Source organism: Peromyscus californicus, unplaced genomic scaffold (genome assembly GCF_007827085.1).
Source record: "Peromyscus californicus insignis strain IS unplaced genomic scaffold, ASM782708v3 Scaffold_20__1_contigs__length_68692818, whole genome shotgun sequence".
Classification (NCBI taxonomy): Eukaryota; Metazoa; Chordata; class Mammalia; order Rodentia; family Cricetidae; genus Peromyscus; species Peromyscus californicus.
The window spans coordinates 21,668,678-21,696,034 of record NW_026294503.1 but is presented as its reverse complement, the minus strand read 5'-3'; the positions used below and the strand labels follow the sequence as shown (position 1 = coordinate 21,696,034).

General features: G+C 39.8%; 2 protein-coding genes across 2 annotated transcripts; both read left to right on the top strand.

The window, feature by feature from the left end:
• The first annotated feature begins 64 nt into the window (after positions 1 to 64).
• On the top strand, positions 65 to 26,677 carry Mrpl13 (mitochondrial ribosomal protein L13). Its single transcript, XM_052747828.1, has 7 exons — positions 65 to 198; positions 3,833 to 3,956; positions 10,226 to 10,319; positions 15,898 to 15,958; positions 18,739 to 18,825; positions 20,792 to 20,913; positions 26,439 to 26,677. Exons 1-7 carry the CDS (start codon positions 172 to 174, stop codon positions 26,458 to 26,460), a joined length of 537 nt encoding a protein of 178 aa, XP_052603788.1. The 5' UTR covers positions 65 to 171; the 3' UTR covers positions 26,461 to 26,677.
• On the top strand, positions 19,044 to 19,996 carry LOC128116518 (glutaredoxin-2, mitochondrial-like). Its single transcript, XM_052747829.1, has 2 exons — positions 19,044 to 19,219; positions 19,479 to 19,996. Exons 1-2 carry the CDS (start codon positions 19,119 to 19,121, stop codon positions 19,852 to 19,854), a joined length of 477 nt encoding a protein of 158 aa, XP_052603789.1. The 5' UTR covers positions 19,044 to 19,118; the 3' UTR covers positions 19,855 to 19,996.
• Positions 26,678 to 27,357: the final 680 nt, after the last annotated feature.

Here is a 27,357-nt window from a genome sequence, read left to right as displayed (position 1 = left end):
ATAACGAAACGGCTCCTGGAGGTCCGGGACCGGAGCGTGGCGGAGAAGCAGAAGAGTGCTCGCCGGAAGTAGGAACCGTCGTGCTCAGTTGTCGGTGTTTCCGGCCGGACGGGTGATGCTGGTGCCCCGGCTGGGCGAGTGGAAACCAGAGGACGCTGCAAGTGGGGAAGCATGTCCAGCTTCTCTAGGGCGCCCCAGGTGAGCTCGCGCACGTCTGGCGTGGTGGTGCGCTCATGACGCTGGCGAAAATGAAGAGCGGTGGTTCACGGGGATTTAGTGAACCTTCAGGGAAGCTGACACTCGTGGCCGACAAGCGCCTTAGGGAGACACATACCAGAGGATTGTGACTCAGGCCACCGCTTTGATATCTTTGTCTGGGTACTCCTTTCTCTCTTCAGCCTCCCCATCTCGTGTCTTCTGTTCCCTGCAGAGAGTCCTAGGAGAGAATTCCAGTGAGATAATAAGTTGAATGACATGGAGCAGTGAAAACCATTGAAAGATGTTTGTTTAGTACAATGGAGGCTGGCGGGGAAGGGGAAAGGGTGGAGCTGTGGCTGATTCAGTTCAGTACCTGTCTAGCATGCAGGAAGCCCTGGGTTTCATCCCCAGCAAGACATAAACCTGGCATTATGGTGCACGCATGTTATTCTTCTAGCACTTGGGAGGTGGAGGAAGAAAGATCAGAAGTTCAAGGCCATTCTTCTCAGCTACATAGCGAACTTGAAGTCGGCCTGCGCTACATGAGACTTTCAAAAGAAGAAAAGAATGGGGACCTGCTGGAGGGTTTTGACCTAGAAGTTTTAGGCATTAAAAGGACCTAGCACCCAGGCTGTCAGGTGGAAGACAGACTGTTCACAGATGGAGATCTGTGAAGGACAAAAGGGGAAAATGAGTTTGAATTGCTATTCTAGTATACCACGGAAGATACTCATGCACAAGCCAGGCTAAAACACTGGAGTGCTGAAAAGCCCACAGTATGTGTTAAAAGATTGAATGTGGGTGAAAGAAGAAACAAGAATTACATTAAAAGATTCTGGTTTGGGCAACCGGAAGGCTGTTTTATAGGGAACACTGAAACCGAAGCAGATTTTAGGTAGAAAAGAAAGAACTAGTTTTCTATATGTTAATCCAAGGTTAAACTAGCCTAATGTCACTTGAAGAACGGCTCCTTTAAGTGTAGTTCCTACCTGTCTGTGTAGAGGTAAATACAGGATGTGAAAGTAAACATTTTTAAACTTTGGCAGCGGGTTGACATTGTGGCAGTATTTGTATTGTTTATCAAACTGTTTTAAGTATTAGTCTGCATGGGATGGGGGAAACTTGTCTTTGCATATGCATGGGCTAGTTTAAAGTTGAGGATAACTAATGTGAAACCACAAGCTGAATTGTATTTTTCTAGCATATAATCTCTGTGTGTATGCATAATGAAAGCACCTGGTCAAGATTTGTCTGGAATAGAGATAATTTTCTTAGTTTGGAGATATTGAAGACCTAAAGATGTCTATTGAAGACAAGCCTGTAATACCAGATATTCTGGAGGATTAAGTGGGAGGGTTGTAAGTTCAAGTCTTTGGCGGGTACAGAGTGAGTTCAAGGCCAAACTGAGGAGCTTAGTGAAACTCTGACTCAAAGACGTTAAAAGGGGGCTAGTGATGTATCTCAATGCTTGCCTCAAGCCCCAGTGTCACACACACACACACACATACACAGAAATGTTGAAGTTCAGCTATACTTTTCTGATTGCACAGTTGTATTTCACTCTCCTAGAACTGAGGTCTTGAATTATCTTCACTTGCTAGTTAGCCACTCAACTTTCTGTATAATGTACTATCTCAATACAATAATGAGAAAAGACCTTAGAGCTGGCAGTGAAAACAGAATGCGCACACACAAATTTTAACCATAGTCTGTTTTTCAAAGTAATCATTGGCTTAATTGTAGAATACCTATTGCCTGAGTCTAGCTCCTGATGAGGACAGGGTCTGAAGATGGGTGGATGCAAGAGCAGCAACGGGAGGAATCAGGCACGGGACAATTTTTAGTTTTGTTTTAGGAGGGATGGACAGAGAGGAAGCATATCTTTTTGTAGCTTGTTCTACTCTGATGGGAGCCATCTCCTAAGGGACAGGTCCCAGCAGAAGATGTAAGGAGTTGGTGAGGGAAGTGAGCTAGGCCATGATGGTCGGGAGATCTTGCAGCCTGACAGACTAGCAGCTAGAGTGCTTAGAATTCAATAAGCAGGGATACATTCATGTTGTTCCAAAACATAGACCATATCATTTTTGGTTTTGGACATGTGTTTCACTTTCTCTTGCTCATCTTTTAGTCATCGTTGATAAACTATGACAGAATAGAGTTATCATTTCCAATCAAAACTCAAGTTTTGACATCATTAATAAACAGTTATCATTTTCACTTATTAACCCTACAACCCAATTTTTAAGAATCTAGAGGCAAATGACAGCCTGTTCTCAGGCTGGTAGCTGTGGTTGCTTCAAGGATGCTAAACTAAAACAAAATCTTGAAGCAATCCCAGGCATTTTGCCATGTCCCAAGCATTGTATTATTAACTCTTTTTTTTTTGGTTTTTCGAGACAGGGTTTCTCTGTGTAGCTTTGCGCCTTTCCTGGAACTCACTTGGTAGCCCAGGCTGGCCTCGAACTCACAGAGATCCACCTAGCTCTGCCTCCCGAGTGCTGGGATTAAAGGCATGCGCCACCACCGCCCGGCCGTATTATTAACTCTTAATGGTCAGAGTGCCTAAGAAAAATCCTCAAGCCAAAGCTGCTGCTGTTATTATTTAAATTCTGGCATAATACAATGTTTACATTTTATACCTTTATAGAGCTTGTCTATGTGTCTGATCCTGACATTCTGTTGTTCCTTGGTCATTTGACACCACAGTGACTCTGCATGTGCTAATTTTGATAAGAAAGGGAGGTCCTGACATCTCATTCTTTTATCATCTTTCCCCTCCATTCTTTGCCCATTAGTATAAGTACCTATGTAGGGCAGGGTAACTTCAGTTAATCTAACTTTGTTACTGTATGTGCCACATAATTGCCTGAGTGTACAGTGGGAAGAGGTTTGTAATCTGAACTGTGACTAATTCCTCTAGCCCACTGAATCTTATTAACCTTTTTGAGTTTACTTTGTTTTGAGTATCTTGTTCCTGGGTAAGTACAAGGACAAATGTTTCAAGAATGTCTTATAACCTTATAAAGAGATCTCTGGTTTCTTTTTTTTTTTTTTTTTTTTTTTTTTTGGCTTTTCGAGACAGGGTTTCTCTGTATAGCTTTGCGCCTTTCCTGGCTCTTGCTCTGTAGACCAGGCTGGCCTGGAACTCACAGAAATCTGCCTGCCTCTGCATCCCGAGTGCTGGGATTAAAGGCGTGCACCACCACCGCCCCGACCTCTGGTTTCTTTATGTGTGTCATAACCTCCAAGGCATAAGGAAGACTTTCAAGTAGATAAGGATATCTCCCTAGAAGCAGAGGAGTTGGGTGATAGTATGTCCTGGGAAGGCTTAAAAGCAGCATTCCTGGGAGAAGGCATAAATGATTCATAAGAAATTTTCCATCAATCCAGTATCCCTAAATTGTGCAAATATTAAAAGTCTCCCCAGGATGCGACAGGTGGAGACGAAAACCAAAGTTGCCTCAGTGGCCATCATGTGCCTCAGCTTTGCCGGATCCTTATCAAGCAGCCGTACTGGCTTTATGACTTCTGCCGTTTCCATCCGATATGGCTGTAGCAACACATGATGGCATGTTATGATGTATTTAATTATTTCCATTCTAACTAGAATTTTCTTCATCTTTTTGTTTTCAAGCAATGGGCCACTTTTGCTCGAATGTGGTATCTCTTAGATGGCAAAATGCAGCCCCCTGGCAAACTTGCAGCTATAGCCTCGAAAAAACTTCAAGGATTACATAAACCAGTGTACCACCAGCTGAGTGAGTATTGTCTTACACCTGTCATTAGCAGCCATAGTTTACACTCTAGAGAGGAACCGTGTGAACTTTGACTGGACTGTGTCTGAGAGCTCCTTTCTGTGCGTGTATGAGAATTGTGCATTCCGTCCTTCTGGAAGTCCTCATCAGATGCTAACTGAGTTTGACTTACTGATAAAAAAAAAAAAAAAAAAAAAAAAAAAACAGAAGGACCAGTTCTTCCAGGACAGTTCTATGTTATATTGTTACCAAACAGAAAATCTCCAGTAGCCCTTATTTCCTTTCTAATAGTATCCTGATTTGCCCTGTAAATTGGGTTTCCCTTGCACATGTCTCTTCTCATGTGACGTGCCTTTGAGTGGAGAGTTTTTAACACCAGTCCTGCCTATTTTCTAATATTCCTTCCCTAGAAAGACAGAGCTAGCTGAATATAGTAGGTTGCCTTTCACTCTTGAATAAAAGAATTGCTTTCTGTATGCTATTTCTAAACTGATAAGACTGTTTTCATTCTACAAGAGTTAGGCTTGTAGGCATTTAAGATCGACTTTGTTTACTGAGGCATTTTCCTGTCACAACCTAATTTTCCTCTCACTAAAAAGTGGGCATACCCTACAGCCCAGCCTGTAGACCTCTTCTCATTCATTGAGTGACTGATTTCCATCTAAGAACTATGTGTGTAAATCCTTCCAAATACCTGTCACTGCTTTTGACCTGTATGCTACACTCATGTGTCCAGTTTCTGCTCAGCATGTCCTCTTGGGTACTCAGTAGTCATCTGCAGTAAATCAGCCCAATTAGAGACATTTTACTCCTGGATTTTCCCTACCCAAACTAGCCTGTCCTCAGTTTTCCCCATCTTAATTAATGGTATCTGTGTCTTCTTGGATCTTCTGGTTTGAAGCCTTCTCTACTTCTAAGTTCTGTGACTCTTTTTTTAAGTCCCCACGACCTGCATAAGGATACCTAATTTAAAAATTAGCGAGCAGCATCCCTGCAGTCTGGCAGCTTTTCATTCTCTGCCCCTGTTCTGTTTGAACTGTTGTTCTCTACACTTTCTTGCTCATACATAGTTCCTGCACAGACTAGGCTGAGTTATCTTTTCCAAAACTACAGAATAAAAGGCAGAGTTGTGCCTGTCCCCTACAGGACTTATTAACATGGCTCCTGAACCTCTTACATTATTCCCATCTGTCCTCTGAGCAATCCTCTAAGGCCTGCTGCTGTCTCCTTAACTGGTCTAGCAATCACGTGTTTGCTTGGGTCCCTTCACACTCTCTTCTCTGCCTGCTTGTTCTTTCCCAATTCTGCATGGTTCACTTTTTTGTATCTTCTGTTTTTCTGGCCAGTCATTTCTGTCCTAAACAAGGCCTTCCTTGGGCCCTCTGACCAGTCTCCCACTCACCCTTTGAACCCTACTTTGCCATTTTTTAAAATAACATTTATGTATCACTTGACATGAACATACTTACTGTCTACCTTTCTTCACTAGACTTAATTTAAAAAACAAAGAAGAACTCTAAGTACCCATAATAGTGGAATGTAGAAATTATTTGTTGTATGAATGTTTTGCATTTATAAAAACTAGTTAAGAAAATGGAAAGAAAGAAAGAAAGAAAGAAACCTTTCATCTAGGGCCTTGGCATTTGGGCAGCTAGATTTTTGAGATCCATGAAGCTGGAGCAAGAAAGAAGTTATTTCAAATGATAGGATTTAGCTAAGAGCAAGGCTTTATAATTTTTCTTCTGTGTTAAGCCTATTGATCTTCCTTCTGAAATAAACTTTCAGTAGAGTATTGGAATAACCTGTACTTTGAAATCTGTGTGTAGAATATGAATCTAAGGATTTTGCCATGCTCATGCACCTCATGTAGTGTGTGGCTCCTACCAAATACTCATCAGAAGTAGCTTGTGCGTGACATTTCAAACAGATGCTTTATAAATACAGTCACCTCTTTTCTTCCCTGAGTTTGGTCTGTAGTCACCATGATAACTGGATTACTGACTACTGCACAGAATTTAAGGGGAAATGCATGTCACAATATTTCTATTATCCACTTAATATCTAACCTTGTTTGTGTGGATTTCTGTAAAAATCTTTAAATATATATTTATATTATTAAATATATATATATATATATATTTATTCTTTAACACTGAGCTCTTGATCTACAATATTATAACTTATAACTCAGTTGTGAACTAAGTTTATCTAATACACATTATCTCTCAGAGCATATTGCACAGCCCTCCTATGTTCAGGAATATTACACAGTATTCCAGTACCAGAGCTGAGGGGTACTTTAAGAGTGAAGGCACTTAACAAAAAATATAAGTGCAAAAACTACAACACTAAATAGACCTTCAGAACGGCACTATTTGCATTGGAGAGAAGAAACAGGACATTATTTTCTGTAGCCAAAGCTGGCAATGTGTGTATCAGGCAACTCAAGTTCTAACAGCTAAGGAAATTTACAAATATGAAGTCATGAACAATGAGATCAACTGAATTTTGAAAGAAATAGTGAGCAGCATTTGTACTTTCGCTGAAAATAAATAGCTGTTTTTCTTAAAAAAAAAATATTTGGCAAACCAAAACCGTGCATCTTTACAGAATTGCAAATTTGTATAATTTCTCCTGACTTGAGATGTTTTACCTGCCCCAGAGGTAGATGAAAAACTGAAGGAAGAATATGGTGACATCCTCATTGTCCTTCAGCTATGTCATAGTATATAGTTGCGGCCGACCCTTGGACTCTGCTTCCTCACATAGGAGATTCCTCATTGTCTTCTGTGTGGTTTTTAGCACTTACAGCATTTCCTGTCCATGTATTTGTTCCTTAGGAATAGAATCAATAAACAGTAAACAGTTCCACTGAGACTGCCTTTGTAGAAACCGCAGTGATAGGAAATTGGAGGTAAACTAAAACAAGTCATAGTCACTAATTTCTGTTCCCAAGGACTGTAGGGACCAGCCTCCTCAGTAGTTCTTTGTTTAAGAGGGAGTCATTGTTTCTTATGTGTTCTTTAGATGCTACAAGTACACACTCTGCTGGAACAGCAGAAGAGCTGTCATGACTGCCTGGGGGCCATCCTTTCTTAAGAACAGAATAGCTTCTCTATGAAGTTGGAAACCTTTAACTTTCTAAAGATTAAATTTCCCATTTGCCTCACTGTGTTTAATTAACTACATCAGCAAAGCTCCTCATGGCCACAAGATGTCACTATAATCAAATTCTAAATCATCAGTGGTTGGTAAATGCATTGTCTTTAAGAGTTTATTTCTGACATTAAGTAGTTTAACAAGCAGTTAACGGGTGTTAGGTATTCATAATCACTGTATATATTTTTTTGGAAAATGAACAGCAAATGGTCAGACCTGTAGGGATGGCTATAAAGTTGACCATTAAGGTATCAGAATGTAACATAATATTTGAACTGCTTGATTTGCTGTGGGCCTTGCAAGATGTTAGGAGAAACAGGCAAACAAGCTTGCCCCTAAGAAACTACTTTGTTTTATTTTCCTCCCTCCCTCCCTCCCTCCCTCCCTCCCTCTCTCTCTCTCTCTCTCTCTCTCTCTTTCTCTCTCTCTCTCTCTCTCTCTCTGTTTTGCTGGAGATTGCACCTTGGTCTTAGACATGCTACATTAGCACTGTAACTCTGAGATTTGATTTTTGTGGAAGATGTAGGTCAAGGAGCAGATGACACGACTCATCAGCGTGTTATCACCGTCTTCATAGTCAGCCAGTGTTTATGGTCACACAGTGACCTATGGCTACACACAGGCTCCGATGCCAGAAATCATGTTCACGTGAATCTTTCCATATTTGACCATAGAAGATTGGAAGTAAGCAGAAAGGCCAGTGCCAACTTTTGTTGTTTATTACTTACTTTGAATAGCAATTTTTAACTATTTTTTACACCAAACCTTACAGTATATAAGAACAGTACTGCTTTGGTTGAAGGAGACCTCTGGGCCTTAGTCTCTTGTCATCATCTAAGGATCCGAAGACTCTTGGGTTCGGCTTAAAAAAACAACATGCTAAAGAAGGGCTTGTGAGGAGGAAGAAAAATAAGCGTCAGACTAGAAGGAGATATTTGCAAACCATCCAGTTAACAAAGGACTTTTACCCAGACTGCATAAAGAACTGAAACAACACGAGAAAGTCACAGTCTAATCAGAAAATGAACAGGGTACATGACCAGAGGGCAGGTACATGCAAGTCTAATTAATACAAGCCAGTAGGGGAGATGCAAATTAAAACCACAGTGAGCTTTGAAAAAAAAAATAGTGATAATGAGTGAAAAAAAATGGAGAAATTGTATTATTCATCTCTCGGTGGAAACATAAAATGACAGAGTCTAAAAAAAATGATGCAGGAATTCTGATTTATTTACCGCCAGTACATGGACCAAAACTGTACATTTTTAGTTAAAAGTTTAAAATTGTGCCATGAGTGGCTTGGTGACGGCAAATGCTTGCTGCCCACATCTGGCAACCTCTGTTCAATCCCAGTGACCCACAGAAAGGTGGAAGGAGGAACCACCTCCGGAGAGCTGTCCTCTGACCTCTGTGTGAGCTTAATGGCATGCATGGCCCTGCTTTCACACACACAAAGAAACAACTTTTTAAAATTTTAAATGAAAATGTATGGATTTCATTAACAAATTTAGACAAAACCAATCATACTATAATCAGGACTTCAGTCTTTTCCACCAGTGATTACTTTTGTATTCCTCTATAGTTCACTTAAACACAAATATTTAGTTGCGGGTCAGTTTTATTTTGTAGTAGCAAGGTGTTTTAAAGATAAAGAGATTTGACATAACTTACTATGGAAAAATAATCTGTACCCTAGATGTAAAAGACATTGTTTTCATCTTATTTGAGCCTTTTTGATGATTTTTGTACAATTTTTAAGTGACAGTAGATATTTTGTACATATTTAAAGCCTTTTTAAGGATGTGGTTTTTTTCTTTATTAGCTATCACAGCTGAGCCTGACTTGGTAGCTATGTGTGAGCATCAGCAAATCGCCTAAGCTTGAAAGATCTCAGCTGCTGTAGTTAGGAGCTGTGTGACGCTGGGGTCATTCAGCATGCCGAGGCTTCTGGAACATTTTCACACCCCCTCAGTTGACCTCCTCGTTCCCTGTCCAAATGCCCCTGGCCAGTGTTTGTCACTCATAGACACTTGTGTCATTTCATCAGGCAGATACTGTCAGATGTTCCCTTCCAGCCCAGCACCTGCAGGCTGTCAGTTCCTCCCTGTAGCCTCTCCCCCCTTTACACTGGCAGTGCAAACCACTGCTCTCTCTGTCCCCTTCCTTCACCCTCGATGCTAAAGTATGAACCTGTCCATTCTGGGTTCAAATTCCTTCTTTGCATAGAACCTTCTCATGTGACTTTTGGAGTTTCTACTAGTATACTAATTTATACTTACTATTTTTAGTGACATTTTAAAATACGGTTCTAGAATCTTTTGAAGTTTTTGTTGTTGTTTTTCGAAGTAGTAGAACGGTGATTTAATGTTTTAGATTAGCCAATGACTTTATGAACAGTGGTTCATGTGGAAACTTACATGTTGACATTTCAGTTTGTTTTTAGATGGACACAAACGTAAAGGTCTTTTTCATGAGGAAATTAATACAGTACATGTATTGTGGTTTTCAGGTCATCTGTCCTGTCCAGTCTGTTTGCAGTCTTTGCTGAGAGTGCCATTTAGATCCAACTAGTTAAATGTGGTTGGAAAACGCCTTGTGGCAGTAGTTAATGCATAAAGTCATAGTGTTCTATTGTTGTCTAAAATTGAAAAGAATACTAATCAATCGTAATGTCTCACATTTGTTTCTAATTTGCCTATTGGTAAAATACACTTTGTACTTTTATGTACATACTGTTTTCATTTTCTTTGCTATGTGTAAAGGAAAACTTGTATCATCTACTTAAATGTAATAAAAATGTTTAAATGTAAGTTTTAGCAGGAGAGTTATCAAGGGGAGGAGTAAACAGAATAATAATAGTTTGTCTCTAAACAATGTGTTGTCGCCATTGCCATCTTTTAAATTTTTATTTTACCTTTCTTCCAGTGTTGAGATCTTCATGATATATCAAATGAATCAAATGTGTTCAAGGATTGTGATCTTGCACTGTGATTTTTATTTTTGAATGTGCTGTTTGCACTTTGATAACTAAATAATCAAGCCATTGTTTTTAAGGCTTTGATGTTTGATGTTTTCATACGAAGTCTTTCTGCCTTGTTTCTTTTGAAATCCAGGTGACTGTGGAGATCATGTTGTCATAATAAACACAAGACATATTGCCTTTTCTGGAAACAAATGGGAGCAAAAAGTGTACTCCTCACATACCGGGTAAGAAAAGATCATTGCTAGGGAAAACAATTCAGATGTGTGGCTTTAATAATACCGTTACCCTTATTTTAAAGGAAAAGGGTAGTTTTTTTCTATAATTGGCATGTTAAAAAATACTGATTTTATTGATATTGCATGTCAGGCTTGTTGACCAAAAACAGACCACCACGCAGTGCACGGTCAGTCTTTCTCCTTCCTGTAACTCCTCTCACTGTTTGCAGCACTGTCTGAACACGGAAATCTCACACGAACAGTAAGGGATGACCACTCCTCTCTGGCTCCCATCTTGTCTGTCACCATCTCTCTTGGGGAAATGTGCTTACTGGGTTCCCAAGGACAGTGGGACTCCGTCCTCCACCTTTCCAGCTAGGTCGTCTTTTTCTGTAAAATAGATTTTCTTCAAGGCCATGTCAGTATTGTGGTTCAGAACATTTACTATCAGCCAAAAAAACACATCCTTGTTAAATTGTCTCTTCCTTTATGTATGTTTTAGTTGTGTTAATCCAATAGCAGATTAGCTTTGCTCCATTTTAGATTACCTCTTCACCATGTTATTTTGAGATCCTGGTTTTGCCATCTGTATTGAATTAACCCATAGTTTCAGGTGAAGGGCAAAATTTACTTAAACCTACCTCTGTGCTGTCATCCAAGTTATGGTTATAAATGTTGATCTTCCACTCTTTTTTAGTTTATGTGTATGAATGCTTTGCCTGCGTGCGTGTATACAGAGCACTTGGGTACAGTGCACAAGGAGGCCAGAAGAGGGCATCGGGGCCTCTGGAACGGCAGTTAGACCCAGCTGTGAGCTGTCATGTGAGTGGAATGGCAAAACGGTCCTGTAGCACGAATCCTAATTGGTCTTATAATAAAAACCCAGAGTCAGATATCAAGGTGAAAGCTGAAAGATCCAAGAAGCAGAGCAGCCAGCCACTAGTTCTTACCTCTAGGAATCCTCAGCAGAAAAGAGAGCTGAGCTCCTGTCTCCTCCCCTTTTATATTCCCCTCTTCGCCCAGCCATACCTCTTCCTGTCTCCACCTCCCTGGTGCTAGGATTAAAAACATGAGATCCCAAGGGCTGGAATCCAAGGTGTGTGCCACCACTGCCTGGTTCTGTTTCTCTTTTAGACTGGATCAATCTTGTGTAGCCCAGGATGGCCTTGAACTCACAGAGATCCGTCTGCCTCTGCCTCCCAAGTGCTGGGATTAAAGGTGTGTGCCACCACCACCCGGCCTCAATGGCTAACTAGTGGCTTAGCTCCGCACTCTAATCTTCAGGCAAGATTTATTTGTTAGATCACAAACAAAATATCACCACAGGGTCCACTGTAAGAGCTGAGTGCTCTTAACCACTCAGCCCTGATTGTCCACTCTTGATCACAGTCATCTTTCATTTCTGACTGCACCTTCACCTTGGAAGTCACAGTCTGTTCTTTTCCTCTCTTGCCCAAGCACATCTTAAATGCTTCAAGTAACTTTATTTTCTAGAGCCAGATTCTGTCCATTCCTCCCCTTAAAATATGTTGTGGAAGCCGGGCGGTGGTGGCGCACGCCTTTAATCCCAGCACTCGGGAGGCAGAGGCAGGCGGATCTCTGAGTTCGAGGCCAGCCTGGTATACAAAGTGAGTTCCAGGAAAGGCGCAAAACTACACAGAGAAACCCTGTCTCGAAAAACCAAATATGTGTGTGTGTGTGTGTGTGTGTGTGTGTGTGTGTGTGTGTGTGTGTGTGTGTGTATGTATGTATGTTCTGGAAATCCACAGAAATAAACTCACATGCATCTCTAGTAACTTCTGCTACTGGCAAATCTTTGTCAGCTAAGTTCTGTAAAATGAGAACTGGGAAAGAAATGTGAAAAGTTATGAGAACATAATGTTGCAAATGCCTGAAGATGAGTATCTCACTAAGAAACTGGACTGTTACTGCAGCTGACGGGCAGAAGCAGCTACCAAGAGCACAGAGCACTGGTGAGCAGCCAGTCTGAGGAGGGTGTCAGATGGTAGTGCTTTCTCACTGACATGAAAATTCACACTCTAGTGTGAGGAGGGTGTCAGATGGTAGTGCTCTCTCACTGACGGGAGGATTCACGCTCCTTGGCGTGTGGTCAGCACACGGTACCACTGCTCCTTCATCCGTGCTCTTTTAGAGAATACACCGTTGCTCCTCACCTCGATGCCTCTGCATGGGCTGTTTGTCCCTTTGACAAGGACCCAGTTCACCTCGTTGGCAGCCCTCGGAATGCCTTCCCCGTGTTCTTGTTGCCCAGGGGGAGATCACTTTGTTTCTCTCTTCCTGTTTGCTCCTCATCGGGCCTTGTCTACACCGCTTTCTTGTGCTCTTCAGTACTGCATCACAGTTTTGTGTTCAAAATTGTACTTTTTAGTTGTAGATTTTTAATACATGTGACTTTTAGAAAATAGAGTTTTGAAAAAAAGGAATTAAAATCCACTTCTGATCCATGATTCTGCATTTTAGTGTGTATGTAAGTTTATATCTTTTTTTACCTAGTATGAAATTCTGAGAACCTTTTCATAAAAATGATTTTATAGCATTGGATAGCAGTGTACTGTGTGATTTACCACGCATTATTCTTCTATGTTTAAAATGAAAGCATCTAGGTTTTTATACAGTTGGATAGTATTTTTATCCATTAATGTTATAAAATATGTAAGTTCACTTAAAAAGAACCTCTGGAAAGGAAATGAATTTCGAGATGAAAGGAATGAATAGGTCTTTTCACTTCCAGAGTCATTCTGCTATTGTAGAAGTTGACCTGGTTTTTGATGACTGCAGCCATAATCTAACATTAAAAACAACTGAATAGTAATAAGGCTCTGCAATTTTTATGGACATCTGATTATTTTCACTTGCTTAATAGTGAGGTTTCTGCTCTTTCGTATCACCTTCGGGTATTTAGGAGGGCATAATTTATTTGTTTGGGGTTCTTTGAAACAGACTTTGATGAAGCCCAGGCCTGTCTTGAGCTTGTTAGGTGGCTGAATCTGGCCTTGAACTCCTGATCCTCCTGTCTCTGTCTCCAAGTGCAGGGTGTGTAGGAGTGTGCTGCACCCCCAGCTTTTTTTTTTTTTTTTTTTTTTTTTGACCACTGTTTATGTGCTTTTAGTCTATTGGAATATTAGTCTATTGTTAATTTTTTTGTTTCTTAGGAACTTTATGGTGTTCTTTACTGTTAGTTAATTTTTGTATAATTTAATCTGGCTTTTCCATTGAAATCATTTAGAATTCTTGTCTCAGAAAGTCCCTTCTCAACAAATCGTTTATGAACATTGACTTCTATTTTTTAGTGTTGAATTACCTTGTGTAAATTCATTAAAATGTTTTGACATGACTGACCAAAAATCATGTCATCACTCTCTTTAAGACAGGATCCTGTCTTATTTACCTGTGCATCCCTCATATACAGCAAAACAGGCACTTAGAAAGTGTGTGTTGAATTAATTTATATGAGAAACTCATGGCTGTCTTATCAATCATTTTTCCCTTATTCCCTCCGGGGCATTTCAGTAAAGGAAGAAATGTAGTTGCTTTTCACTTGTGAGAGTCAATTGACTATCACATTACTCAAGTCATCTCCTGCTTGGGATTTATATTAGCTTTCCAGGTCCTTCAGGAGAAAGTCCAAAATCCTGAAATATAGCATAAGTGGTATTATGGTTTAGAATTTGCCAGCCCAGTGTTGAAAATAGAAAGGTAATCTTTAGCATAGACATTACAAAGTAGTTTTCCATGAAGGGGGAGACTATAAGAATAGACGTCTAGACGGGTGTTTCTTCTTCTAAAACTGAAATTCCATGAAACAAATAAGTTGTAGCAGCTTGAAAATGACCCATCTTTCTCAGTAAACATTTAATATGTTTGTTTTAAGTTGAAGTCCTAAGGTGTGGTTTACTCAATCATCTTAGAATTCTTTTCAGAATTTCTTGAAAGTAACTTAAATTTGGGTAATCCTCAATTTTTCTCTTAGAAACACTAGCTGTCCACTTTTTCCCTTTTGGTTTTTTTTGTTTTGTAAAAACCATTTAAATTTTTTTTCTTTTATTTAGGATAGTAAGCCCTCATAACTATGTATTGTTGTCAGTTTCTTACACTTTCCCAAGATGATTTTCTCCTTTGACTCAGAATTTTGTAAAATTAGATGGGGCAAATAACAGTTTTTATTAGACTACCTCCCATACAAACATACAACCAGTGTCTCCCATTATCTGAGAGGCACTGACAGAATCTGGTTTCTAGGTCTGGATCTGGGTAGTGCACTGATTCCAGTTTGTCCATTTAAGTCCGATACTGAGCACTGTGCAGTAGGTAATTTATTACCTGGAACCAACACATAATTCCTAGTGATCCTTTACTGTCTGTTAGAGCAGGATTATTACCTGTATAATGAACTGGCCAAATGGTTGGTACCCACCTGTAACCCCGGTTGAGCAGCATCCTCAGCTCTGTGAGGAGGTGGAGGCCAGCCTGAGCCGTGAGACCTTGTCTCAGTGTAAGAAGAGAAAGTGAACTTGACTCTAGGACCAATACTCTGCCACCACGTTCCCAGATTCTTATACCTACATTATGCAGTTAGTCTAACCTGGTAGGGAACATAAATTATTCTGGCTCATTGCTATTTCTTTTTTTAAAAAATAAATAAGTGGTAATCGGGCGGTGGTGGCACACGCCTGTAATCCCAGCACTCGGGAGGCAGAGGCAGGTGTATCTCTGTGAGTTCCAGGTCAGCCTGGTCTACAGAGCTAGTCCAGGACAGGCTCCAAAGCTACAGAGAAACCCTGTCTCAAAAAACCAAAAAAAAAAGAAAGAAAAAGAAAATAAATAAGTGTTAATCTAGATAGAATGAATAGGTAATAGAATGAATGAGTGAATAACAAAATTCATATGAAAATAATTATGCTAAGAAAATTTTCTGAGTTAACTACCTGTGAAATAGTGATAGCCACTTAGGGGAATAATATTTTAACAGCATAGCTTACATATTTATTTTTAACGTGTGTGTGTGTGTGTGTGTGTGTGTGTGTGTGTGTGTGTGTGTGTGTGTAGCCAGGTTTCTACAGTCTCACCTGGCCCTGCAGTCCTGCAGCTGCTTATAAAATAATGACTCAGAGGCTTATATTAATTGTAACTGCTCAGCCATTAGCTCAGGCTTATTACTGACTAGCTCTTACACTTAAATTAACCCATAATTCTAATCTAGCCACATGACTTGGTACCTTTTCTCAGTTCTGTCTTGTCATCTTACTTCCTCTGTATCTGGCTGGTGACTCCTGATTCTTCCCTTCCTCTTCCCAGCATTCTCCTAGTCTGCTCACCCTGCCTATACTTCCTGCCTGGCTACTAGCCAGTCAGCATTTTATTAAACCAGTATACAAGAGCATTATCCCACAGCACATGTGTGCATGTACATATATATGCTTGTGTGGAGAGGTGGTCAGAGGACAACTTGTAAATATATATATAAATTTTTAATAAGCAATTTCCAGAAGCAAAATATAATTTGTTAGAATCATTTTATTACTATAAAAGGATGATCAGCTTAAAAACATGTTTCTTCTTTTAACAGTTACCCAGGTGGGTTTAGACAGGTAACAGCTGCACAACTTCACCTGAAGGACCCAGTGGCGGTAAGCTTACAGTTTGTATTGGTCATCTGGACAAGACTGATTCAGACTGTTTTTGCCATTCCCTTCTAATATAAGCACTATTCAGGGCAATACCTGCTTCATCGTATTACACAAAGTTTTATTAATGCCATATTCATTATCATTCAGTTCTGTTTCCTAATTACTATCATTAGTTACATCAACTCAAAGAATTCAGATACTTTTTTATTTCTGGCACATCTGTCCTTGTCTAGAATATGATAAGCTCCCTGCAAATACCTTCAGAGAAAGACAAAGGGATATAATGTGTTTGCTTAGTGTATTTTAATCTTACCGGTTTATTTTCCTGATTCATTGTCTGATTGAGGGTTTATTTGTTAGATACTAAAATCTAAGTCATAGGTTTATTTATTTCTATATAGCTCTGTCATTTGGGGAGCGTATATGTTGAAGATTTAGTGTTAGATAAATTTAAGTTTGGGATTATAATCTTAAAGAGTAAATAGGTGGACATCAGTGCATTTGGCCTTCTTTATCTCCAGTAATGCTTCTTCCCTTGAGCACTGGTGTTCTCCTAATTTGAATATAGCTGTTCAGTCTCCTTTTGATTTGCATTTACCTGGGATATAATTTTCTATAGTTTAAACTTTCTAACTCCTCCTAACATCCACTAGCCCTTCCAGTATTTCATGGAGGAGGAAACAGGTCCCAGAAGGAAGGCAGGGGAACAATGGATTGTAAGCAAATAAGAAAAAAAGAAAACACACCCCAACAAACAACATCAGAAGTCAAATGATATCAGGATAAATAACAAGAATATCGAATTGGGAGGGCTAAGAAAATATCGAAAAGTTGTGTTTGTTAGAAATTAAACCCGGAGTCTAGCTTGCTAGGCCACCACTCTGCCACTGAACTGTATCCCTAACCCTACAAGATATTTTAATAAACAGTTAATAAACACTGTTATTAATTAAATAAGTATCTATCACTATTAAAAGATAAAGTAAGCACTGTTATTAATGATGTTTAATAATAGTATTAGTGTGTATTAATAATAAACACTATTATTGTTTATTATTATTTGAATGACATTCTCAACAAAGTTCTCATCCATGTGTTTGTCCCACTACTGTCTCCTCTTGCTGTTTTACAACTTATTTTTCTTTTTTGGCTGTCCATAAACCTGACCTTTGAACGCTACTCAGAAGAACCAGCCCTTTCCCCTTTGGTGACTACTAGTTTTTTTTCCTAAATGCGCTTATAAGTGAACAAGGTATTTCTCCGAAAATACTCCTTGTTTTCCTAAAAAAGTTAGAGGGAAGATGGATAAATTGACATGATGCTACCATGTGTTTATACTACCTTGAGTTTTCATGATGAAATGTAGGAGAGGGATATTCTATTATAGTAAGACCTGGCAACCATTTAGAAGTTCTGCACGTTATCTGTATCATGCATGCTCAGACATCGCTTCTTAGGAAATAGTTTTCTGTTTCCTAGCTAGTGTGTGTTTTTACACTATCACAGGTCACTGTATTATGTCCCACTTGTTATATAGGCCTGTATAGAAAAACTGTAAGGTTGGCTAGATGATGTTCTCTAATCTAACTGTCACAACAAATTATAGTTTTAATTATAAGTACTTAAAAATTCGAAAGTTAGTTTCTGTTTCATTTTGGATATGTTAACTGTACACTAGGAGGCAATATAATTCAACTTTTTAATAGTGACACTTGATAAGGTTTATAAAAAGTATTTTTTAACATTTTACTTTTCAAGTTACGTTGCAACAAATGGGTTTAATTATGGCAGTTTTATACACGTCTTTCTACTTCGTTCTAATTACAGTTTTGAAGAGAACAAAAATTGAAACATAATACAAAATGTTTGGTGAAGGTTTAGAAAATATTTCATTTAAACCTATTTGCATTATTAACTCATTGAAAGAGCTTAATTTGTTAACATTTATTAATTATTTGTCTGTGTATGAGTGTTTTACCTGCATGTGTGTGTGTGCAGTGCCCCCAGACATGTGTCATCCTAATAAGTTATGGAGAGAAGTGTATTTTGGGTGTGATTGCATGTGCCGTGGTGTTTCTGTTCCTGGGAGTCGAACACTTCATTTGAATTCCAGTACAGCCATTTGATAGGTAGATGGAATGAGGTCAGTCTTTACCCACAGTCAGTTGTCTCTTCTGCTAGGTGAGGCTGATATAACACTTGCTTCGCAGCATCATAAATACATTGTTAAAATGTAACACGCTGACTACTATACAACCAGTAAATTGTTGGTGAACGTTAACATACCCAACAGATGATACAGCGCACCCAGATGATAACGTGCGGAACTTCTAAATGGTTGCCAGGTCTTACTGTAATAGAACATTACATTAGAATGGCTGCCAACCTGCGTCTTACTGTCAGTGAAACTACTCAGATTAGTTTATGAATTTAAATCTCACTGCTCTCCCTCCTGCAGGAGACAGGACTCGGGTCCCTCTGGTCCTTCTGTAAACTTAGAAAGTGACTCATGTTAAAAATTAGCACATACGAGGGGTATGTCCAGTGCCTTCCGTTTGCTCTTTTTCTCAGTAAACAATAAGCAAGTAGCACCTCCAGAAAACAGTAGTGTAGACAGTAATACAGTTCCTTTCTGGTGTTCCTGGGTACTCACTTCCATCTGTCTTTACTGTGTCCACGTGGCCTCTCAGCCGTTCCTTTTCACCGCCATCTAATTGTGTTTGCTTTCAGTCCATCTGAGGCTCATCTTCTACTAAGTCCTCAGTGTCTCTGTTTTTCAGATTGTGAAATTAGCTACTTATGGCATGCTGCCCAAAAACCTGCACAGAAGAACCATGATGCAAAGGTTGCATCTTTTTCCAGACGAGGTAAGTCAACAATGCTGAGAACAGGGCTTTTCCTCAGTGCTCAGGGAAGCCTTATTTCCCACTTTCAAACAATTGCCGTAGGTTTATTTTCAATAATTGTATCTCGACTTCCAACGTATTTATTGTATTTTAAAGTGAACACAGTGCATACACGTATGAACATACGCACCCATGCACATTAGTAATTATTCCTTCATTAAAGCATTAAATGGGCCTCCGGAGGGCCGGGCTCCCGGCATCGTGGTCGCGCTCGCCCGCGGCTCTGCCCGCGGCTGCCGTCTGGACGCTTGGCCATGTCCTGGCGCCGCGCGGTTTCGCCGGGGAGGTGGCTGGTGGCGAGCGGGAGCAGCTTGGCGTGGCGGCGCAGCGCGGCGGGAGCTGCGGGCTCGGGGAAGTAAATATGACTGTTGCTTCTAAGTGGCCAAAGCTTTGCAGCTAATAACTCTGGCGTCCTGTAGATGTGGTTTCTGGTTTGATGGGAGTGTTGCTCTCCTTGGCTTCCTTCCTTGGCATACCCTGGGCCGACACACCAGCTTTGGCCTAGGCGGTTCTCAAGACATCTCAGCGTGTGCCACAGAGCATCCAGTCCTCCACTGTCTTCCAGAGACTTCCCTTCTGAAAGCGCCAATCACGTGATGTTAACTCTTTGACAGGATGGGAAACAGCACATCCTCATCTGTGGAGAAGTCAGCAACTACTCCTGTGAACCAGATCCAAGAAACAATTTCTAACAATTGTGTGGTGATTTTCTCAAAAACATCCTGTTCTTACTGTTCAATGGCCAAAAAGCTTTTCTATGACATGAATGTCAACTATAAAGTTGTGGAATTGGATATGCTGGAATATGGCAGCCAGTTTCAGGATGCTCTTCATAAGATGACTGGAGGAAGAACTGTTCCAAGGGTGTTTGTCAATGGCACATTCATCGGAGGCGCAGCTGACACTCACAGGCTTCACAGAGAAGGGAAGTTGCTGCCGCTGGTTCATCAATGTAACCTACAGAAGAGCAAGAGGAAAGCCGTGGAATGATGTGGCCGTTCACTGGGACCAGTGAAATGTTCGTTAATGCAATTCCGCTTTTTAATTGTTCGAAGCTGTTTTAAGTGTGTGTACTACCTTCCTAAAGACAACTTCAAATACTGGACAATAAATTACTGTGGACCCCCTCAAAAAAAAAAAAAAAAAAAAAGCATTAAATGACATATTATTAAAATAAAAATCAAAAAGATCTTCAAGTTCTGTTTGCATGTCAGTCACTGCTTTCTTTTTAATGGGGACTATTATGAGTGCCCTGTGAAATGGAGATCCTCAATGATAGTTTCATCAACTGTGAAAAAGTAATTTTGTTTCATTTTATGTGATAAGTAGTAAGCTTTCTATGGATCAGAGATTAACGACTCAGATTGCTAATTATTGCCCATGACTTAACAAGAATGTTTGAAATTATGATTCATACAGGCTAGGTCACAATCTGCATAACCAAACTAAATTCCGAGAAGGAAAATTCAAGTTTAGAAGGCAGTAGTACTAGATACAGCGACCTGGTACATCACTCAGTTGGGCGGAAGTGTGAGCATGAATCAAGACAACAGCTCCTGATAGCAGATGAGGAATTAATTACTACTTTTTCAAAATTAAGTTTCCAGGGTGGCACACAACTGTATCCAGCACTTGAGAGGCTGAGGTAGGGTGATCACACGTTCAAAGCCAGCCTGGGCTCTTAGAGTGTTTTATGGCCAACCTGGTAAAACCTTGTCACAAGGAGCAAAGAGGTGGAGGGAGAAAAAAGGGAAGGACCAATTACAATGTACATCACTGGTCCATTGTACTTTTCAGGGATTTATACAAAGTATTTTAAAAATTATAGTGTTTTTCTGATTCCTTTTGCTAGTTTCTAATACTGTTTATTGTTTACTAATAGAAAATATATTTTAAGAATTTTAAGTCTCAAATATGTTTAATGTAGGATATTCCAGAAGATATTCTCAAGAACTTGGTGGAAGAGCTTCCTCAGCCACGGAAAGTGCCTAAACGGCTAGATGAGTACACCCAAGAAGAAATAGAGGCTTTCCCGAGAGTGTGGGCTCCGTAAGTGTGCCTTTCCTTGTGTCTTTCTGCTTTCCTGTTTTTCAAGCTGAACTTTGAAAAAGAATAAGATCCTTAAAGGTGGTGGGAATAAACAGTTTCTCATCCCCTTTGAAACTTGGAAGCTAAGAACTACAAATAAACTCCACTGGAGATGTTGGACCCAAAGGTCTTTAAGCCTTGTGACCATGCTAAGTAAGTGTAAGGGTGTGGTTGGCTACTTCACTTGAGGTGACATTATTTGGAGTGACTATCTCTTTTAATGGTAAATCCACTGTCATTAACCTAAAAGCAGTGAGTCTCGATTTTCACATTGTTTTGTAAAGATAAGAATGTCACCTAATTAAAAGTCCATTGACTCTGGAATTTTAGTTTTGATCCTAGAAGAAGGAAAAAAATAAAATGTTTTCCTCTCCTCCATAAAATTTCCTGTACCTTATGCCCTAATGACAAGCCGTCTTCTCTCTCGCTGTCTCCAGGCTTCCTGACTTGGGAATGCAGAAGAAGCATGTCCCCTCACTTGCTCAGGCAGTGCCCCCATAGCCCTCGACTGGCTCAGGCTCCCCACTGTAGGCAGTCCTCATGGGCTTTTCTTTTCACTGCTGTATTTATCCTCGTGCAGTTGAGATGTGTGTGTGTGTGTGCTCGTCTCTTTAGTGTCTTGTTTTGCTCACTTGATTTCACAAGAAGACTGCATTCTTGTCTTGCTCAGTGCTGAGCACAATGCCCAGCATGCTACATAAGCATTCAGCAGATTCTTTCTTACCAAGAGAATTAATTAAGGTACATAATTTTCTTCATTAGCTTTTATAAGTGAAGTTCTAAAAAAAAAAAAATGTTTAGGAAAAAAATAAAACAGTTTTTACAGACATTTATCACTACCTAAAATAATTTAATTTATATCTTTTGCTATTTGTCTCTTTATATTAATAACAGTAAAAATAGCAAGAAAGAAAGTGCTTTACATGTTATTACAGCTAATTATCCTCTGAGTAACTAATAAGTTAGTATAGTTTGGTCCCATTTTTATAAATTGGAAAATAGAGGCAAAGAAAAGTGTGGACTAGTCACTAACATCTCGTAATTGTAAGGGGTGGACTAGGGATTGAGCAGAAGCTCCTAGGTCACCCTCCCATCTTAGCACTGGAGTGCCTCCCTCGCCTTGTGCATCTGTGGTGTGCCAGACTGTAAATATATCAGCTACTACTGCTGCCTGCGAACATAAGGACTGAGACGTCTATGCATCTGAGAAACCCAGCTCATGGAGATAGTACTTGGCATGTGTTCTCAGGGCTCAGTGAGTGCTTCTGAAAATGAATGAATCCCTCCCTCAAAATTAATCTGCACAGCTTCCATACTTCAGTTTGGATTTGCCTCTCTATGACCTAGGTCTGTACCCCTAAGTAAGCCTGTTTCCTCATCTGAACTTACACAGTACCGGCATGCTTGCTAACGTAGCATTGTTATATAAAAGTACATACATAGAAAGGATCCCAGATACTCAGTTTTGATAAATTATATTCTAAAAAAGTACATAATATGTCCTGTCAAGTTGCCTTCTGTAACACCGTCCCAGAAATAGAGGTATTCCATGTCTGTTAGTCTCACAGAATTACCATCAGAAGTAAGTTTATATTCCTGACCAGAAGAATCGTGATAGCATTTTTTACTAGATCTGCCATGGGTTCAATTAAACCAAATATGTCCCCAAACATTTTATGAACTTGAAGTTATAATATATTCTAAAGAGTTTAACTCAAGCAGTGTGGTAATATACTAACATTCAAAACTAAGTCTATTTAGTATTGCTATATCAAACCATACTAGTCACACTGCTTATTGTAACTTGAGTGTCTCCACTAAATAAATAGACTCAGAAAGGGCTTTTCTCTGATGATTTTTAAGGAGATTCTCAGTGGAACTTGGAGCCGCTTGGTTTAGTTTTGAGTTACTGCTGTGGAGATGGATTTTCCTGTCCTTTCACTCCATAGTCCCCTGTAGCAGGAATATGCATTAGACGTCGGGCTTTTCTTTAGGGGTCATTAAAGTTGTGGTCTTTTTTCCTAAGTAGCTAATGCAACACATGGTAACTTCTATTGCCAAAATAGTATATGGATATACACTTACTGAAACTTTACCATGTATAGGTATATTAATCATTTAACATAAATATTCAAAATGATGTTTTCTCTGCATATTAGAGCTGCCATTAGGTTCAGGTAGTTTTTAGTGCATGAGACGCATGTGACCAGGAACAGCTTCATAGACAGCCAGCTCTGGCCAGCTGTGGGACTGAACCCTGTACTGCAACAGGAATAGACTTGAATCTGATGTCATTTTAATAAGCTTAAGTTTTAGTAACCATGAGTGACCACCTTGCTGGTCTATACCATTGATGTTTAGCACTTTGTAAATTCTGTATAGTTTAGAAGTAAAATTAAAGTACCTCAAATACCATTCAATTCAATGCACTGAAAGTGGAATTTCTTATTTTTGAATGTTCACCTTTATGTGATAAAAATCTCTCTCCTTTTGGAGGAAGAACTTAACTTAAAATAAACTTTTATTCCACCAAAAATAGCTGAACCAAGACTATAGTCTTAATTTGGAATGTAATGGTTAGAAATGATTCAGGATCAGTCTGATGGTGAATCTGCACAGACATGACTGAAGCAGGTGTCCTGGACCACACCAGGAGTGAATACACTAGGAAGTGGCCTCCTTTGGTTTTTTGTATCCCTGGTAATAAAACTTACATGGGGATTTTTGTTGGCTTTTGGTAATATAGAAATTTATAAACTTTCCTCTTGGAGGCTAAAACTTTTGAACATCAGTAATAATTGTCAACCTAAACATTAAGCCAGCAGGTGATTAATAAGTTTGATTTCATCTTAATTAAAAACTAACATTGTTGGGATTTTATTTAAATCAGTGATTCTGAGTCTGTGGGTCGCAGCCCCTTCAGGGGTCAAATGACCCTTTCACGGGGGTCACCTAAGAACATCAGAAAGCACAGATATTTACATTACTGTTAACAACAGTAGCAAAATTACAGTTCTGAAGTAGCAACAGAAATAATTTTATGGTTGGGGGTCACCACAGCATGAGGTACTATATTAAAGGGTCGCAGCGTCAGGAAGGTTGAGAACCACTGATTTAAACTGTTTTAGTGCTTACAGAGGTTGTGTTTTTTTAGACCTGCTCTCAGTATATGCTAATTCATTTTTTTCTTAGTTATTGATTAGTCATTTTTTAAAATAATGGTAGGAGATAAGAGATGAAATCTGTTGATAACAAAAGTCATAACTTTTTCAAAAGTAAAGCCATTTTTCCATGTTGGTAATACTGGCTGTTCATCTCACTTCTTTCAGTAGTGGGTAAATTTGTCATGTTAGTGTCTTTTAAACATAAAGAATACAGAATCTTTTTGAGGAAAATGCTATAAAGTTTATATTTTATGCTCTAGTTAATACAAAGTAGGTATGTGCCTGATTGTACAAGTATGATTGCGGAGTATGCACTTAGAATTTCTCCTTATTTGTGAGAAGAAATTAAAAAATAGCAGGACTATTCTTTGTTTATACTTCAGTGGCCTGAAATTGTAGCTTTCAAGTGGACAATTATTTAAATACTCTCAGTAATTATTTCCATAATTGTTGCAGTTTTGCCATTATATGACACAACTCCAATGATTATATACTCTGTGGTGCTCTTGTTGAAATGGAAATTTTTTATTGTGTAGGTTAAAAATAAAAATTGGATCATTTTAGACTTCTTTAGTTTTGAGTTTTACAGAGTTATGTAGGAGAGCTTTTATTTGGAAAAACTGCATTTATCTTGAACTGCCTTGCATTTTAATCCCTCACTTGTTAATAATGCTTTATATTAACAAAATTCACCTTTATAGAGAAACTGAGTGGAAAGTTTGAGTGCCTTTTGTATCAAGTCTTTCTCTGACCCGCCAACTAGCTCCCAAATAATGACATAGAGATTTATTATTAATTATGAAAGCTAGGGCCTTAGCTTAGGCTTGTCCCATTAGTTCTTATAACTTAAATTGACCCATTTATATTAATCTATGTTTTACCTCGTGGCTTTTTAACCTTTCTTTCATCTTGCACCTCCTCTTTCCTCTCCCTCTCTGGCTGGCAACTCCACGCTTTCTCGTTCCCATAGTTCTCTCTCTCTGCCCATATATTCCCCCTATACCTCCTCCTGCCTAGCCATTGGCCATTCAGTTCTTTATTAAACCAATCACAGTGACACATCTTCACACGGGTACAAATATCCTACAACAGTCAGTGGTGCTTGAAAATTTACAGCGAAATCCCACGTTCTCCATGGAACACAGGCTACTGAGTATGCTATTAGAAATGTGCCTGCTGAGAGGGGTGGAGGGGATGGAGACAGGAGTATGAGGACGACCGGGAGTGGTCTTGGAATTGTCTTCCCACCGAGTGGGATCAGGTTCAACGTGTTTAATGAGGAATCCACATGATGCTATAAAAGCAAAGAAGTGGGGTTCCAGGTGCTGGGAACAGTGGCACCAGGAAACACCCAAAGGAGCACCCTATTCGGGCTGCAGCTACTGAAGAGATCAAGGCTTTAACTTCAGTGTGTGACCTCTGACATGAAAGCCATTCCTCCTGATAACTGTGTGTATTGTAGTTTAGTTTAAGTAATATTAAGGCAAGAATTCTACCCGTGTCCTTATAAAACTTGAAGACAGTGAAGGAAGATTTTACATTCTCTAATCCTATAAGGCGCAGGGATCTGGGGTGACAGCTTCAGTGTTTTCTATAACTGTGCTGGCTAGCCTGGTCATGTGGTGTTTTCCACAGGACTTAAGTTGATTTGCTGTTCCTCACAGTCAGGAGCTATTAGCCGAGCGTAGGGGAGAGGGTACTTTGCAACTTTCCCATCCTGTTTCAGCCAGTCCATCACTGGTGTAAACCATAGATCTGGGGTTTGCAGTGGTGCAATTTGCTCACATGAGGCTTTCTAAGCAGCTCTTCTGGATATGAACAGATCAGCAGCACTTGTTAACATGAAAGGAAATCTACTTTAAGTAAGAAAAAAAACTTGTGATTTTAGGGGGTTTTTGTTGTTGTTGTTTTCTTGCTTTTTGAAAACACATTAAACATGCATCCCGAGATCAGGGCAACGTGTGGGAGTCCATTTTCTCTTGCCCTGGTGTGGGTTCCAGGGATCAATCTTATGTCATCAGGCCTGCACACTAGCACCTCTACCCACTGAGCAACCCGCCAGCCTGAGAAACTGAACTTTCTAAGTTACTAAGCACATTAATATTTAGGCACAGACTGTGGTTTACTTTCTAAAGTACTTTGAAGTTGTCTCTTCTGTTTTGTGATACTTTGCTTTGAATGTGTTTTAGAAGTGCTGTCCTTAGGGATTTCTCGGTAAACAATCACTTCCATTTTAAAGGGGAAAAAGTAATCTTCTTCAGCCAGGAGAAAATGAAAGAATGGTTCATGAAGAAGTACACACCGTTTTTTTTTATCTTTCAGACCTGAAGATTATCGGCTATAGGAAAGTGGAAATGTTCAAAAACAACAGCAAGAGACTGGATACTTCCTGAGGAATCCCCATGACCCGAAACAGAGAAAACAGCACTTGAGCTCACCGTGGGAACACCTGAGGCAGGTCTCAGCAAGACATTGCAGTAGAACATACTACTTTACAGAATTATCCGTGGAGCCTGGTTTAAATACTGTAAATGTTAATAAACGGCTCACTTTGTTATCCATTCAGTATGCCACTTACTGAAAACATAGCCCCTGTACCACATGCCGTTGAAGTAGCAGACATCCCCATCTATGTGTGTTTTCTCACCAAACAGATTACTGTTCTTATACCCATGAACAAGGCCCATTCTCCCTGTTCCTCTCTTTCCCTGTTGGATCTATCTTACCTCCCATTCCACAAAACTCATCATCTGGCTCGGTATGTTCACTCTAACAAAGATGTTACTGTCATCTGTTTCTGGGTCCTGCATAGCCAGTCCTGTTCCATATGGTCTTAGGAGATGCTAGAGGATGTGGGAGGTGAAGGTCAACTCAGGATGAGACTCCTCTGAAGTGCCTTTCATGAAATAATCCCCATGCTGCATTTGGACTTTTTGGTGACTCACTCATGCTCCCATGAAGTAACTCCAGTGATCTCATTGGCTCAGCAAGCCATGCACAGGTGCAGTCATTATTTTGGTTTGTTGGTACCCTGTTAGGTCAATCATTCTTACAGAATCTTCACCATAGCTGTGGTTCTTATTCCGGGAATGTCTGTGTGCAGTTCCTCTGTTGACCAAGCATCATTTTGTACATGTGAAAGCCAGTGTTGTTATGTCACATGGTGCTAGGAGGGCTGGTTACTAGGCTCCAGTAAAGATGAGGCTGAGTGGGCAGGAATGCACCTCTGGGACAGTTGTTG

Coding starts and splice junctions, on each gene's coding strand:
- Mrpl13 (XM_052747828.1), top strand. CDS start 172: ATGTCCAGCTTCTCTAGGGCGCCCCAG. Junction 199..3,832: donor GCTTCTCTAGGGCGCCCCAG/GTGAGCTCGCGC, acceptor TTTGTTTTCAAG/CAATGGGCCACTTTTGCTCG. Junction 10,320..15,897: donor GTGTACTCCTCACATACCGG/GTAAGAAAAGAT, acceptor TTCTTTTAACAG/TTACCCAGGTGGGTTTAGAC.
- LOC128116518 (XM_052747829.1), top strand. CDS start 19,119: ATGTCCTGGCGCCGCGCGGTTTCGCCGGGGAGGTGGCTGGTGGCGAGC. Junction 19,220..19,478: donor GGAGCTGCGGGCTCGGGGAA/GTAAATATGACT, acceptor ACTCTTTGACAG/GATGGGAAACAGCACATCCT.